General features: G+C 33.1%; 1 protein-coding gene across 3 annotated transcripts; it reads right to left on the bottom strand.

Moving 5' to 3' along the window:
- Positions 1-9134: 9134 nt before the first annotated feature.
- Positions 9135-14640, bottom strand: LOC110786124 (histone acetyltransferase MCC1). Of its 3 annotated transcripts, none has more exons than XM_021990650.2 (6): positions 14381-14631; positions 13204-13472; positions 12961-13105; positions 11773-11872; positions 11474-11702; positions 9135-9521 (listed from the first exon to the last, which is right to left on the bottom strand). In XM_021990650.2, exons 2-6 carry the CDS (start codon positions 13308-13310, stop codon positions 9329-9331), a joined length of 774 nt encoding a protein of 257 aa, XP_021846342.1. In that variant the 5' UTR covers positions 13311-13472; positions 14381-14631; the 3' UTR covers positions 9135-9328. The 3 variants fall into 3 exon arrangements, with proteins under 3 accessions (XP_021846342.1, XP_021846343.1, XP_056694571.1); XM_021990651.2 differs by having other exon boundaries at positions 13204-13398; XM_056838593.1 differs by lacking the exon at positions 9135-9521 and adding an exon at positions 9541-10260 and having other exon boundaries at positions 14381-14640.
- Between the last annotated feature and the right edge of the window lie 2854 nt (positions 14641-17494).

Here is a 17494-nt window from a genome sequence, read left to right as displayed (position 1 = left end):
TCAAACAAAAGAACAGAATGAAAGGGACGAAAAGAACAACAAATCTATGTTCTTTTATTAGTTGTATTTGTTCTTTTCAAACCACTTAGTGTTCTAATTAAAAAGACGAAAACGACGATATTTTGATGCACTTAAAACTAGATCTATATTTTTATTTAAATGTATTTTTGTTCTTATCCCACGCATCAGAACTATGTTATTTTATTAAGTGTTATTTGTTCTATTCAAACGATTTTATGTTCTAATTAAAAAGACGAAACGAAGATTTTTTGATGCACTTAAAACTAAATCTATATTTTTTTAAAAAGTTTTTTTGTTCTTTTACCACAAATCGGACTATGTTCTTTTTTAAGTGTTATTTGTTCTTTTCAAACCATTATATGTTCTTTTTTAACAATCTATGTACGTTGATATAAAAGAACAAACTATGTTGATTTAAAAGAACAAACTATGTTGATGACACAGTAAAAGTAAAGTTGTGAAAAGAACATAACAACTTGAAAAAGAACATTAGAGGAAAGAACAAGGAAACGTACCTTAATCACTTGATCAACATGTATCAGGAACATCAATATCTTTTAATAAATCTTAAAAAACTGATCTCAATCCTCGGAAAATATCACGCTCTCCAGAGATTCTCTTGCTTCGAAAACTAACCAAATTGAACTAGTGTTTTTTCTTAATTCACTCATTTTCAACAAACAAGAAACATTCAGAAGGAATTTTAGAGAGAGAATAAGGAGAAAATGTTTTTTTTACTCTATCACTCACCATCTAACTCTTTCTCTTTCAAAAAATCTCTCTTATGTTGAGAGAATATAATATAAATCATCTTCTCTTTCTCTCTCTAAAATGTATTTATAAAATGACTAATGGTTATGACTCATAAGTACAATTATTATATATATATAGTTGCTGAAAAATAGAAAATGAACAAATAGGAAGTAGAATCAAATAATTGAAGAACAAAGAAGGAGAAAGGAAAAATTGTTAAAGAGTGCATAATGAGAACTGTGCACGTGTTTTTATTTTGTTATTTTAACAGAGTATTATAAAAAGAACAAATGAAAAGACTAAAAGAACAAATATAGAGACTGAAAGGAACAAGTCAAGTACTTTGTCCCACAATAACATATGATTCGGAATCATCATTTTCATCATTCTGTTATGAATTATCAAGCACATTATTCTTAATATCTGAAAAAAATAATAGGTTAACATGTATACAAACAAGAAAAAGAACGCAATCAAAGAAACAAAGGATAAATAAAAAGTAACAAGAAAAATAACACAATAAAATAAAAAGAACAAGTTATGAAACGCAAATAAAATTGAAAATAATAAAAAAGAAGAACACAGTAAAATAAAAGAACAAATTATGAAACGCAAATGGTCTATTTTTCTACTATAATGAAACTGTTCTTTTAATACGAGCATAATGAAACTGTTCTTTTAATACAAACATATGTTCCTTTAATAGGTAAAAATGTTCTTTTCTGGGAAAAAAATCGTAATTACGTAATCAAAATCTTCAAAATCAACGATTTCAACAAAATCAGCGTGTTATTTCATAATTTGATTCATTAAAATCATCAAATTCATCAAAACACGATTATTACACAATCAAAATCATCAACATAGTCAAAATCATCAAAAACACAATTATTACAAAATCAAAATCATCAAAACATACCATTTATTATTACAAAATTGAAAAATTACCTCCCAAAATCAGATGACCAGCTGCAGAATTCAGGTTTGAAGAAGAAAAATCAATTTAATTTGATGTTGAAGCAGAAAAATCAACGAATTTTTGGGGATTTTCATTACTTTCTCTCTCTAAAACCCATTTAAGAAAACCTAGTTCACACTTTCTCTATCCTCTTCATAGTTTGAATTCAAAATATAAAACCCAGAAGAATATATATCGCAAAAATAACAATGAATCAAATAAAAACGCGATAAACATAGCTGAAAAGAACAGAGCCTTTAATGTTCTTTTGTTTAGGGGGATTGTTCTTTTGTTCAAGGGCATTGTTCTTTTTTCTGGGAATTTAATAAAAACGCGCGTTTTATGTTTAATGTTGGTCGTTTTAATCCCGGTGCACCTAGAGCTACGTGCACACGCCTGTACCATCCAATTTGCGTACAGATACTCCCTCCGTTCCGGAATACTCGCAACGGTTTGACTGGACACGCTTGTCAATGCACAACTTTAACTATCAATATCTTCAACTATATATTATAAAAACTTATAAAATATTAATATTTTGAAAATATATATTAAGATGAAGACAACAATATATTATATGCTAACACTTATTTTCATATACTATAAATAAAATAGGGTCAAAGTGAATTATGTGAATAGTGCAAAAAGTCAAACCGTTGCGAGTATTACGGGACGGAGGGAGTAAGAGATATGGGATTTATAATCATGACATAATCGCACACAAGTCGGTCGATCAGTCTTTTCCACTAGGGATTTATAATCGCACATAATGGCACACAAGTCGGTCATGAACTCATGACTTTATTGATACAAAATGCAAAATTATTTGTATAATACTGTGATCATTTTCCACCATTCCTATCAAATGGAAAACAAATAGAACAACATTATCTAACTCACATTTTAAGTAGTATAGATCCCCATGCCATGTAGATAAGTTAGTGGAACATACCATGACTTCATAATATTGTATCTCGTCTACATCACTGACATGCAATCTCGCTTGTTTCGTTAGAACAAATATTTCCCCTTTTCCTTTTTAAATGAGACAACTTGACTTTTGACACTATTCATATAATATACGTTGACTATTAATTGTGAATTATATTTAAGTCCATAAAAATATAGTCATGTGGGGTTTTATCTTGTTATAATCGTCTCATTATATAGATTTATAATATCAGTTTTTTATAATTTTTACCAATGATAATTAAATATAATAATGATTGACATATTGCATTAATAAACGTGATAAAAGAATTGTGTCAACTAAAAAAGAACGGAGGAAATATATATCTTACCACCACAAGGATTTTCACGATTGACATCATCAATCTTGGGCAAGTCAATGTGGGAGTTGAAAAGAACGGAGGGTTCGCCGGAAAAGTGATGATGTGTCCCTTATTATTTTTCTTAATGAATCTTGTTCCTCAAGTTAATCTATTAATAACAACAAAGGCAAAGCACTCTTAACTTAATTACCATGATTAGCAAAATTGTATGCTTAATATGGGAGTGTCAAATAACAACGGTTCTACTAGATTTCTTGTTCAAATGGGTTGCCTAAATTGGAAGTTTGAGAATGGCGTGAATTACACTATTTTTAGTAAATAACTTGAACAAATTAATTTAGACACCAAACACGCGGATACTTAGCTACTTACACTTGCTTTTGGTAGAAATTGGTTTGGACTTGTTGCTTCCAAATTCCAATCATACTACGTACGCCGTCCTCCTCCCTTTTTTTTTTTTCTCTCTAGGATTTACAAATTTCAAAAGATTTTTAGGTCGGAAATAGTCAAATTTCTTCGGAAATTTGGCTATTTCCGGCCCTTTTAGTTTAATTATTCATGAATTTGTCTTCAGATTCAATAAAACTACATCGTTTGAGTGTAGTAAGTTCCCCTATGGTGGGATTAATGAGGGTACGTAGTAAGTTTCCCGGCCCTATGGTGGGATTAGTTGAGTATTTGGGTTTTAGTATTAGTATAGTTTTGGTGGAGTATCGTCGTGAATTCGGTTCGTTGATAAAGAATTATACGAGATTGAACCAGTTATCAAAATTCAAATTGACTTAGATGAATCGGATGGAAATTGTCCTCGCGGCTACAACAAATCGTTAGACCGTCTCTCCGAAAAGGCTGTATGTTCCAGCGATATGTGTGAGAGATGTTCCACATTGCAAGATCTTCCCAATGATGGTAGTTTTGATGAAGGAATACCTCTTTTTGATTCAATTTGTTATGTATTTGTTAAATTCGATTTCTGTTGTAGATGTCGTATGACTTTTTATTAATGAATTGATTTTACATTCAAAAAAATACTACGTATGTAGATCTTATTCTCTTCAACGAAAAATTAATTATTAATTATAATTTGATTTTAATTAATTAATACAATAATAAAAACTACTGAGTAGAATATTTCTTGAAAATTCATTATTAGTTGTATATTTAATTGTATAAGAGGTTTAAATAATAGTAAAATTTAAATACTTGTATAAACTTTCACTTGACTAGATTCATTCGTGCCCTTATTCATATTGTTGATTTTCAAAGGTAGTGTCAATATTGATTCTAGATTCATCCTTTTGCATGCATATAATATGAGTTCAAAAAGGTTTATGAGTAGAAATATTTTAACCACAATGTGACATTCGAGCTAAAAATATGCCCATTTATTTATTTAATTGATTCTCTCTGTTTCATGAAGTTTCTCACTTTTTACTTTCAGTATGGTCTCCAATGCACTATTTTAGCCATTAATATCTTCAATTTTGTATTAATATAAACTGTATTTTTTTTTAATATTTTGAACATTTACGTTGAAACGAGAATAATGATATCGATAACACAAAATAATGTTTTTGTTTTCTAATAGGGTTTTTTTGTCAAAAAGGACCTTTTATAAACGTTTTTTTGCGAGAAAGGACCTTTTATGACGAAATTGGTGAAATGGGACCTAAAACATAAATTTTTTTGTTGATTGGGACCCTTTACCGGTTTCTTGGAGTTGACCCAAGATTCCGGCAACGACTTTGACACGTGGCAACCGGAGAAGGCCACCTGTCCATTTAATGATTAAAAAAAAAAAAAAAAATTTGCCCCAAAAAAAAAAAAAATCCCCCAAAAAAAAAAAATTATCGAATTTTTTTTTACCCCAAATCGATATTTTTTTTTGCCCCAAATCGAAATTGATTTTTTGGCCCCAAATCGATTTTTTTTTTTTTTGCCCCAAATCGATTTTTTTTTGTTGCCCCAAATCGATTTTTTTTTTGCTCCAATTCTACCTCCAAAATCCCAATTGCCTTAAAGTTCGTCACTGAAATTGTCTGCCACGAATTGTTATTCATAGCCACACGAATGAGGTTTGCTATTTTTTCCCCTCAAATTCCTCCTCAATTGTTCTAATTTTGCTTCGAAAAAATTAGGGTTCTTCGCAAAATTGGGGCATAAAAAGTGAAATTCGATTTGGGGCAAAAAAAAAATTCGATAATTTTTTTTTTTAGGCAAAATATTTTTTTTATTTTGGGCAAATTTATTTTTTATTTTTTAATCATTAAATGGACACGTAGCACTCTCCGGTTGCCACGTGCCAAAGTCCTTGCCGGAATCTTGGGTCAACTCCAAAAAATCGGTAAAAGGTCCCAATCAACAAAAAAATTTATGTTTTAGGTCCCATTTCACCAATTTCGTCATAAAAGGTCCTTTCTCGCAAAAAATCGTTTATAAAAGGTCCTTTTTGGCAAAAAATCCTTTCTAATATTATCTAAACTACAAATTACAGTACTCCGTTTACAAATTTCGAATGAGAAATGTAAAAATATTATGAGATGAACTAGGAGGTGCAGAGTATGAATTATGCAATACGGAGTATGATAGATTGATAGGCATTTTGGAAATCAGATTACAAAAATATTACTACTCCGTAATTCTTTAGAAACGACTTTGTTATATATTACGGAGTACAAAATTTGAGGATATCCTAAAATAATATTAATTGTGTGAGCATATTTACTCCGTATTATTTTTAGTCGGGGGATATAATAGGAGTAACAAAATAATATACACAGTAGCCATGTTGATTTGATTTTTTTTATTTATTATTTATTTATTATCACGGAGCTAATTAAATACACAGTAATATGTATGCTTTTGATCGACTAGGATAGAAAAATGAAAACTTAGCACAAATTACACCATAATGTAATCAAAATTAATACTTTGACCCTAATTTCAAAATTTCCTCATGCATTAAGATTTGTAGCTACCAACTTTTTAAACTCTTCCATTGTTTATCTATATGATTATATCCCTAATGATGTAAGCTTGTTTTGTTGTAGTCTTTTAGTAGTATACGTACAAGGGTGGATTTATCTTCTCATGAAAAGAATTAAAAGTAAAGTAACTTTTAACTAGGGTATTAGAGAATAAATGTAAAAATTTCAACTCTGTAAAGTCTAAAGTCACTCCAATTCAAAATGGTTATAAACCTATAGTTAAATGTTTGATGATGATGTTGTAATCGTTCCTAAACACACAAAACTTAGTGCACGTGTGGCATCACTGTCAATTTTCAGTTTTATCTCCGTAATAGTCATGTTGATATTTCGAAGCTTGCAACAAAACATTGTAAATAAAAAAAATACAAAATGTGCCCTTAATTAACGGGATCAAACTAAATTTTCTTAGTCATGCGATTATCTAATTAGAAGTATTTGTTCTACACCAGTATTAGTCAAACAATAAAAGCATATACAAATATTGTTATATGTTTAGACACCGGCGGATCCAACATATAAGAAGTGGGTGGCAAAATTTTAGTAAATTTTTCTTAGTCTTAGGTCTGTTTGGCAAAATTAGCGAAAACGGTTGAGTAGCGGGTATCAGTTAGAGTAACGGATAACGGTTAGAGTAGTAGGTAGAGGTGAATAGTAGCGGGTACGGTTAACTGTCAAAGTAGCGGGTAACTGATGTGTGTACGTGTTCGGTAAAAGTAGCAGTGATATTGTAAAATAAAGTAAAAGCGGGAATGTTGTTTAAAACTTTACTATAAATTTGTCAAACGTTATCCGCTACCTTAAAGCTATTAATTTTAACGTTTGATAAAAGCTACTTAGCCACTACCCCAACCGTTAACCCTTACCTGAACCGATACCTTGTCAAACACTTACAAATTTTACAAGTAGCGTCTTGACTAGGTCAAACCGCTACCCGCTACCTCAAGCGCAACCGCCGAACACACCCTAAATAGTGATCACGCTACATATAATCTATATTAATATATCAAAAGGCGTTTATAAGAACGTATATGTGCCACGTAGATCCCTCCTTATTATACCACATCACCACTACTAAGTATACTGACATGTAGTTGACAACCAAAAAGCATGTAGCAAGGATTGGACACTAGACCTCTTGAATTTGAAGTTACCATTCTTACTATCTTAGCTAGCCACAATGATGTTATATTTTTCTATTTAAATAATAAATACAACCTTTTTAAAATGAATAATAATGAATTAAAGGGGAAAAAAACAAAAGGGAATTAATTACTTAACTTATAAATGTACAATTCTTCTCTTCTCAACTTAAGCTTGAAAAATAAAAAAAAACTTAGGGTAATGGAGTGTAATAATGAGTGCGGAAGAGGGAAACATTGACAGAGTATAATAATCAACTAATCATGAAGAAGAGAACTCGACTTTGTTTTGATTTTCGGATATGGGAAGGAAGTTTGTTGATCGACCACTGATCTTGCATGGAAATCAGATAATAGCACCACATACGCACATATTTAAAATAAGTAAATCCCACTAAAAGTAAAACGAGGAGCAACGCCGGGCCACAAACTAGTTTTTGGATTATACGTTGTGTTTAGACGGATTAACACTCAAGTATGGTTGTTATACGATAAGCATGATTATGTAGCAAGATACTAATTAAAGAGGATTGAAAGAAGGATTACCCTCCCTCAAAAAAAAAAAAAAAAAAAAAAGAAGGAAGGATTACCCTATTAAACCTCTTGTAGTTATTACGCAAATGGAGAACAATAATTTGTCTTTTCTATATTTAGAATGTTCTCAAGCTTTAAAATGGAGTACAAAATTTAGGTTTTTTTTAAACCTTTTACCCAAAAAAGGAAATAGTCAATAAAGTTATTCTCCAATTGCTTGAAATAATGAGGCAAATATTGTAAGAATTAAATGCACGTTTCATAACAAAACTTGATTACAAAAAGGAGGATATATCTAGGTTGCTATTTTAATCTATAGAATGGGCAAATTAACTTTTTTTAGAAAGGCCAAATACATTACGGCAAGCTTGATCCTTTTCAAATTCTTATAATTGGTCTTGATTTTGAATTTTGTATCCTTGAAATTTTAATAAAGTGGGTTGAAATTTGTGGATTTTGAAGAATATCCTTGGTATAATATGGGTGTTTCTTAACCTTATCCTCTAATCTCGTTTCTTCCTTTTCTTTATGTCATAACATTTGCTTAATCTGGGTAGCTATATTGTAATGTAAAGAATTTTTGATGATTATGGCTAAATAAACCAACCGTGAATCGTTTATCTTCTATGTACCTATCCTACATTTGTATGTGTATCTAAATGACACATGTCAGAAGCATATTTTGTAGTACGTCACATGCTTAATTGACTGTTTAAAGTTATTAAAACTCGATTATACTATAACAATAGTTTTATTTGAACTTTACTAATTATATAATGCCTATCACTAACTCCATTTAAATATTCTGGTTAACTTCATTTGAACTTGCTTCAAATAATAGTATGGCGCGTCACACATAAAAGTGGCAATGATAGAAATATTTGTTTTCGAACTAAAACTTTTGTCAATCTATGTTATGTGAACTCGTACGTGGTTAAACTTGTAACTCGGTAACTACCTAACGCAAAGTTATCTTGCTCAAGCTTCCTGTTTATTTGTTGGTGCAAAATGAGCCATAAGGGCCTTACAAATTACAGCAGGGGAGGAGATTTGAGCCTATGACCTATTGCACACAGTCACACATGCCTGAAGAGAGACAGTTTTACAGCAAGGGAGGAGATTTAAACCTGTGACCTATTGCACACAGGCCCGAAGAGAGACAGTTTTACAGCAAGGGAGGAGATTTGAACCTGTAACCTATTGCACACAGGCCCGAAGAGAGACAGTTTTACATCAGGGGAGGAGATTTGAACCTGTGACCCATTACACACAGTCACACAGGACCGAAAAGAGACAGTTTTACAGCAGGAAAGGGGTGTGCTCCACATATTCTCCTGTTTTTATGTCAAAAAACTCAACTAGATGAATATAGCTCCACACAATCGCCCGTTTGTCTGTCAAAAAATTGAACTGGATTTACATATCTACTTCCTACTAAAACAACTGCTAGAAATGAAAAGGCGGTATGCGTATGCTCTTTGGCTGTTTGGCATATGAAATATACAACAAACAAACAAAGGATTATTTGCCTGTTCATATAAAAAACAGATGAATACAAACTGGCAGATACACCAATTTATCAAACTTGAATCGAATCGTATGGCAAAAAAAAAAAACTAATACAAACTGTATTAGTACAAGTCATACACATTGAAACTCGGTTGAGCCTTCGTTAACGAGATTCCTCTTGCTCTGAGAAGGTGTTGTTGTGACACCACATTTTTCTTTACACTTTGTCCATCTCCAGGGCTTTCTTTCATCGTATCTCCACATCCTGCCAGCCACGGAATTCAAACTAGTCTTTACATAGTTGACTGCCCCTATCACAATCTCCCTGCACATTCAGGTTACAAGATTCAATATATCAAACTGTCAGCTTTCTGCTCTAATTTAAACCCGAGTGTCTTTGAGAACTCGGAATCCCTTAAAAGTGTTTCTGTAAGTTCAGGTAACCACAATTAGCACATTATAAACAACAAAAGACAGCCTTGTTTTTCTATTATGACTAGGGGTGGCAATTCGGGTCAATGGGTCAGGTTCGGGTTTGGTTTCAGGTCGATTTCGGGTTGTGTCAAAAAATATCAGAAATATTGTAAAACTTAATACTCTATTACTATAAAATATGATAAATGAGTCAAATCAGGTCGATTTCATGTCATTCGGTTTCGGTTCTGGTCGGGTTCGGGTTTCTCTCAATAACTTCATGTCAGGTTATCAGGTCGGATCAGGTCGGATCAGGGATTGCCAGCCCTAAATTTATGACTACAAGACAACCTTTTTACTTTCAGCTAATGAAAATGGCGGTTTTCTCAAACATTGTCTTCACTTTTAGGCAGGGCTTCAAAGCATAAATAGTAAAAGCAGCCTGGATCACCTTAAAACCACATCACTTCTCAGGAAAATTTACATACTTAATACGTGATGAAGTAAACCATCCAAGCAAAAGGGTGGCAGAAGGAAACCCCATTTGTGCAACATGAAAAAACCCACGGACGCCAATTAGTTTAGTCTTGGGGGGTTGTACCCAAGACCTGGGATGGAATCCCCTTCGTATCACTTCCCTTTGTGGTTCCCTATAGACCAAAAATAAAGTATAATATGGAAATGTGAATGTCCTAGAATGTCGAACAAGCTTCAGCAATAAAATGTTATCATGCATGCCAGCATGAAAAAGTGAACATGTGAATTCTTAAAAATCTAAGCCAACAGCGGGATCCATACAGCATATAAGTTTTTGTTCTGTATTCTCATTAGAAATGCCTTTAGAAGCTGGCTATGACCTTCATAAACAAATTCTGGAAGTCCAAAGTTTCCAAACTATTCAACCTTAGCAGACGAGCCCCAGGGACTAAATTCTAGAGAGAATAGTGTCTCGGAAAGATATCTACACAATTTATTTTCATCTTTAGTCAAACATTGAACCGAAAAAGAATACTACGTAATCAACCTTGCACAAAAATGGCAAATCTCTAAGAATCCAAACAGAGAGCAGTGCCCCTTCCTTCCTTCAAGGCAAGTCCCTGGTTCAGTTCTAATTTGCAAAGAGGAATAAAGAAAAAGGACCTAGCAGGGGTACCCAATGTTTGCAGGTTTTGTTGAGTCGATCTTAGGCAAAAAAGAAAAACTCTTTCTTCAACGGAATATAAACCTAATTCCAAACATATGTTTAGATTGAAGAAAGCGTAATATTTCTGGCTGGTTAAAACATATCTTTGACATAAGTACTTACAGAATGTACTGTCACTCAATTGGAAACACTCATAATCCATTCCGAATTGCCTATTGCACTTTGACTGTCCTAGATTCCTAGTGCACTTTTTTAATGGTCTTTAAGGATCAATATTAGCCATAAAATCTATTGAAAAATAAAATGATAAGTACAAATTTTTCAATCAACCATCATATTAAAAGAAAATAACTTTAGAGTCAAAAAATTTCAATATATAGTCATGAATAAATTTGATAGCTTCAGGTCACAAATTCCACAGCTACAGATAAAATGAGACAGAGTAAACATAAAGTCTCTTATATCTATAAATTAATCTATGGTCAAACTGTGTCATCTTTGACCCAAACAAGGTCCAAGAATACAAACAAAATGACATAGAGAAATTAGAATTCGCTGCTATTTCTTCAAAAAGCAGGATTATTTAAAAGAAAGTCAAGAAATGATTATACACGCAATTAACGGGACTGGGGAGGGGGACTCAAATTTAAGATTCAACAGGTCAAAGGAAATAAGTTAACGACTATCAGGGTAGAAATACTTGGTAAATGTATACTTACAGCGGTGAGCAAGGAGATCGGCCACCATTTACATAGTACACAAATAAATAGGCATCATAGTGCTGGCCCTCGATGATGTAGAACCCATAAAGCCTTCTTACACACGCGAATGACATTCTCTTGTACAAATAGATGGCTGGAGTATTGTAAGATATGACATGCAAATATGCAGCTCGGCATGTCGGGATGGTTTTAGCATATCTTATGACCTCTCTGATCAGCGCCGAAGCTGAAGGAAAAAGAAAAATATGGTTACATACGCCAATAAATCAGTGAGGACTTTAAGAGTAAGAACATACCTATGCCAAATTTTCTATATGCTTCAACTACTCCCAGGGTGAGAATATAAACTAGAGTTTGGTCAGATCGGGTGGGGTCACATCTAACCAAATCAGTGATCTGCAAAATCAAGAGAATGTAGTTTGAGAAAACTGCATGAATATACCAATATACAACCTGCTGTATATCACAGCTTGTTACATTTTGGGAGCCAAAAATTGTGGCAAATTCATTTACACCCCTATTTATCATGAAAGAGAGCAACGAAAACAGCCAGAAAAGAAAATCGCTGAGTGAGGGGGGAAGCTCCTTTTAATGAATGAATTTCATAAAAGCTCCAGAACCATGTCCAAATTCGACCAAGGCATAGCTACAAGGTTTAAGGCTTTGAGACCATGGCTATCGGAGTCCAGATATCCTTCTCGTATCAACCTAAATACCTAATTATGACAGGCTGCATAAGCTATCAGGCACCCCAAGAAAAAGTTTTATTTTTATTTTTATTATACACGCAATGATTACGGTGAGTTATAATTATCATTCATTACTTCTTCAAATAAAAACCAAATTTGCATTGATTAAATTAACTGATTATAGTACAAAGCCCATTGCTAGTGTAGCCCAAGTGACAAGACATCAAGTTTCCCTGAATGCTTGTCACTGATTACTGATCTTGCCCATTGAACTATAGGGTAGTCTGATCAGCCAATCAGCCACATATCGTCCACATATCCGTAAATATTAACAAATAAAAAGGAACTTAAATCTGGAAAATAAAAGTCAGTTATCCAAATAAAACTCATCATAAAACAAAATAGATGATTTCAGTTTCCCTGAATGCTTGTCACTGACTACTGATCTTGCCCATTGAACTATAGGGTAGTCTGATCAGCCAATCAGCCACATATTTTCCACATATCAGTATATATTAACAAATAAAAAGGAACTTAAATCTGGAAAATAAAAGTCAGTTATCCAAACAAAACTCATCATAAAACAAAATAGATGACTTCAGTTTCCAACAATATAAGCAATCAGCAACCTTGAGCCAAGCCAATTAAATCAAGAATAAAGTTCCAAAATAGTGAGAGCCGCTACACTTACACTCAATTACAAATTTACAGAAGCATCAACCTAAATGAAAGTCAATATCTCTCTCGAATATCTGGTAAACCAGTTATCACACCGACACAAGCCAAGAGCCATACCTCACTTTCTCTTGCTGGAACCATCTTTATAGTGACGAATCCAATAAGATCATCCCTTTGCGAATTGGGTCTACTACGATCAACAGCTCCCCATGAAATTATATCACGACGATTAACAACGTTGTGGAAGAACTCAGGCTCATACCTTAAAGAATCAAAATCAGTTGATGAGTTCCACTAAGAACCTACCTAAAGTAGATAACTGCTTACAAAAGCAATCTAAGTCAAGAGAGGATACGCCACCTGATGGGAAAAAGATCTGCATGAAGTTGTTGGAGAATCCCTAAATCTGATGGTCCAATTGGTCGGTATGCAACTAATGGACGGTGGGACGTCTTTCTGCCTAGCATGGAACTCTGAAGTATTAATCTCCTGTAGTATTTTGATATATGTTGAGACAACGGATAACAGTTTCTTCTTCCATCTATGCACCTTCAACTAAAAAGTTTGATACCGTAAATGCCACTACTTAATATCACTCGGCTTTCAAATATCTCCATGTTTCACAATATCTGGAAAGGAGAAGAATTATCCAAACCAATTTAGCTCGGAATCAGTGACGTCATTTTAGTTTTGTTCGAATCCAAGACACTTATCAACAAATTATAGAAGCACGAAGGCAAGTCAAAATCCACTTGTCTGCAGAAACAAATGAAGAACGCAATCAAAGATGTCCCTACCTTCATAATTCATACAATCCACTATTTTTTCTAGTATCATGAATAGAACACCATGCTTAACCCGAGCACCTAAATACTTAAACGGACCCATTAAAGATTTTCCCCTACCTTCATACAAATGCTACCTTATCAAACTCCTTAGGGAGGGTTGTAACAAGTCTAACAACCACAAACTCGAGACCAAAGAGCGCATCGAGTTTAAGTTTCACAACCTTCGAAAACTAGATCTCTTTAAACCTTCTGTGGTTATTCAATAAGGGAAATCTAGAACTAAAAGTACTCTTTTAACCACAAGTCAGACACTCGGAAATCTAATAACCTACTTATTTAACAATTCAATTCCAGCCGATTTCCCCCCTTTTGAAACCCTAATCAGAGTAGGCAATCAATCAAATCTCAATTGTAGAATATTACTCCTAACAGTTACAAAAAAAGCATCAGAATTAATTCAGCATTCCAATTCTAATAAAAAACAAAAACTTGTCATTATGTATATGATGATTATGAATCAAATCACAAGGATGCAACATCAATTTAATTTCAATTCTAGAAACAAACAAAATAAAGCAGTAATTATCAAATCAACCTATATTTCATGAAAATCAAACGATTAAACCTATAATCAAGTCACAAACTTAATTCAAAGAAACAGAAAAAAATAACTATATCATAAACAATCGGAAAAAAACCGAAATTAGTCAAAGAGTGACGATAATAACAATTGAAATTAACGGGAATACCTGCAACAAAAAGAGGGATTGAAGGCGACAGGATTTAAGGTGTAGACACACTTCCTCGTACTCTCGTGGTTGTAGTATTGCTGGAAAATCTTAATTTGACGAGGGAGAAATGTGATTGAGATTGAAGAGAGTTTGAAGTTCGAGAATTCCCAGATTTGTGTTCCACTTCGCACTTTTTGTTTGATCTAACAATCTTCAATCTTTTTGTGTATCGTCTTTTGTTGTTTGTTCGGTTGACCTATGACTTGTCTACCCTTCTTGTAGTCTACTTACTAAAAATAAAGGGATTTGTTTAGTCGGGAACGTGTTCGAGTATGGCTCGTTTAAATATAAAATTGAAAATTGAAATTTGATCGAGTTATTTACTTAAATAATGTCATTTAAATTGAGTAATTTGTTCGAAAATAATTATGTTTTCGTCGTCACTTTTGTTAAGAATGGATTAAATAAGATATTAGTAATTCTCCGGTTCATTGAAGAATAAGTCTTATATGATATCAATTATTTCGTCACACGTGTAAGACAACGGATGTTAGTATTAACATATTATACACTGATAAAATTTAACTATTTAATATTTAAATAAAAAGTTAAATATTTGAGCATAACTACTTGATCATAATATATTGTGTAACTATTTGATTATAAAGTACAATTATTAGCATAACTATAACTATTTGGATAGAAAGTAAAATCAAAAAATGAAATTTTACAAGAAAAAGTTATATTAAATACATAGTAGCCCATGTATTTGTGTCAAATAGTAACAATATTGATCCTTAAAAAAAAAAAAAGCAACAGTAGTGCAATTCATAAGTCAAGTTGGTATGATACATTAGAGTTTAAACATAAACTTTTGTATTCATTGAAACAGAAAATATTAAACGTAAAAACAGAAGAGAAACTTATAGTATTTTCATAAAAACTTTTTAATCCGAACGTGTAGTTCCTAACATGAACCCTTGGCAATACAAGGAGTAAAACACTTAAACACATTAATTATTAAACTTCCTCTCACATAAACACCCCTTATTAACCTTGTTTGAATGGGAGGACTTTCTATTATTAGTAAATCCAGTACACTTATCCAAACTTTTCATCAATTTAACCCACTTCTTCCACTTTTCACAATTAGGGCACTCTTTGGTGAAGGCGTAGCTTCTTAGATACCTTTGCCTTGAAGCATACTGCAACCTCGAAGTCGACGACGACAATGGAGACGAACATGGTCTTGAACTAAATTTGGAGTAATGATCATCGCTAATAATGCTTGTGTTTCTGCCTTTTCTTTGAGTTAGTTCCTTCAAGAATTCGGCATCTGAACGAGGCCATTCGTAGAGTTTCATGAAGCTCATATTTATCTTAATTTCTTGATAATTTGAATTGTGTTTATCAAGTTAATTCATGTAACTATTTATACAACAAGTAATAACCGATCGAATTCTATTTGGCGTAGGTTTTCTTTTCTACTAGGTTTCATTGATTTATATGTACCAAAAGTTTATAAATTTACAATTGTGTATTAGTGTCTCCTAATCCTATCTGTCTACAAATTGGGTAATTTTAAAATTTTGTCTAGTCCAAATCGAATTACTAATTTAGATTGTTGTCACTTTGTGCTTCTATTCTATAAGTGAACCCTTACAAAGTGTTTGACTTTTTTTATGTCCCCATGTGAAATATCTATTATACCCTTATTATAATGTACTCCATGTATTAAAAAAAATTATGTTAGAGAATTTTGTTTAAAATATTTTTTAAAAAATCATCTCAAACCAAAAATATGGAATCCTCTCATTTATCTAAGCAACTACGTAGTACATATTCTATACTACCTTTGTTATACAGTGTAAAAATACAATATTTATATAAAATGTCAACGTACTCATCAAGTGCATAAAAACATTGGTGTTACTTAACAAAGCTCTTGGGTCAGTCTTTAACCAACGATTCCCAGGAAGCCTGCAAGAGTAAGGGCACTAGAGCTGTCAAAATAGGTCATCGGGTCGGGTTTGGGTGAGTTATTCCGGGTCTCGTGTTATGATCAGGTCGGGTCGTGTCGGGTCGATATTCCATTCGGGTTGAGTTTGGGTTCGGTCGGGTCGATTTCAGGTCGGGTCATGTCTGGTTTTTTTCTATCCCGGGTTCAGGTCGGGTTCGGGTCGGGTCACATTTCGGTCAGGTTTGATTTCGGGTTCGGGTCGGGTCACATTTCGGTCAGGTTTGATTTCGGGTTCGGGTCTTATCGGGCCGGGTTTAAGTCGGTTTGTAGCAGGTAATTTCGGGTTTGGGTCTTATCGAGTCGGATTTAAGTCCGTTTGCAACACAGTTATTTTCGGGTTCGGGTTTTGGTTTGGATCGGATAATAATCGGATCAGATAAAATTCAGGTCGATCGGGTCACTCTCGGGGACGGATCAAACTCGGGTCTGATAATTAACCTACACATTTTAATTATTTTATATTGTAAAAAATATTGTTTAACTTATTTTAGAGTTAAATTTTACATAGACCAAAAATCACGTGTTTTTGTCAAGTCAATACATATATAAAGTGAATATGGATTATGAAACAATGATCGATTTGGTCATCTCAAAATGTGAAAGTGAAAAACATTTACTCCTGCTCGAATTTCACTTTTGGAATGAGGGGTAAGTGAGTGGTTCTCGAGCCAATGCGAGTCTCCTGTGTGATAGTGTGACTGTTTTTCTCGTTGTTGAGCACATTGACATAGGTCGCGCAGACAAAGAGAAAGACTGTCAGTTAGGATGTTAGATTCAATTCTTACCTTTCATCTCATCCAAATTGCAAAAAATAACTCGAAATTATTGTAAAAACAAAACAAGTTTTACTTTACTTTGGTTTATTTATATAAAAACGTTAAGTTGTTCAACACGTTTTAATTTTTACGCGTTTTAATTTTTCAGTATCTAGTAATAAATAATTAAAATAGATTAATCGTTGAAGTTAATATTTGGTCGTGTCAATGACAAGTCGGGTCATCAATAGGTCGGGTAAATCGGGTAGCGGGTTGTCACAGGTCGGGTCAATAGCAGGTTTCATCGAGTTACAATCGGTTTCGGGTTGACATCGGGTCGGGTATCGAATCGGGTTC

The sequence above is a fragment of the Spinacia oleracea genome, chromosome 3 (assembly GCF_020520425.1).
Source record: "Spinacia oleracea cultivar Varoflay chromosome 3, BTI_SOV_V1, whole genome shotgun sequence".
In the NCBI taxonomy this organism is placed as follows: Eukaryota; Viridiplantae; Streptophyta; class Magnoliopsida; order Caryophyllales; family Amaranthaceae; genus Spinacia; species Spinacia oleracea.
Note: the sequence above shows the minus strand (reverse complement) of the source record. Positions and strands in the feature narration are given on the sequence as shown.

Coding starts and splice junctions, on each gene's coding strand:
- LOC110786124 (XM_021990650.2), bottom strand. CDS start 13,310: ATGCTAGGCAGAAAGACGTCCCACCGTCCATTAGTTGCATACCGACCA. Junction 11,703..11,772: donor ATATAGAAAATTTGGCATAG/GTATGTTCTTAC, acceptor TTTTTCCTTCAG/CTTCGGCGCTGATCAGAGAG. Junction 9,522..11,473: donor CGATCTCCTTGCTCACCGCT/GTAAGTATACAT, acceptor CTGAATGTGCAG/GGAGATTGTGATAGGGGCAG.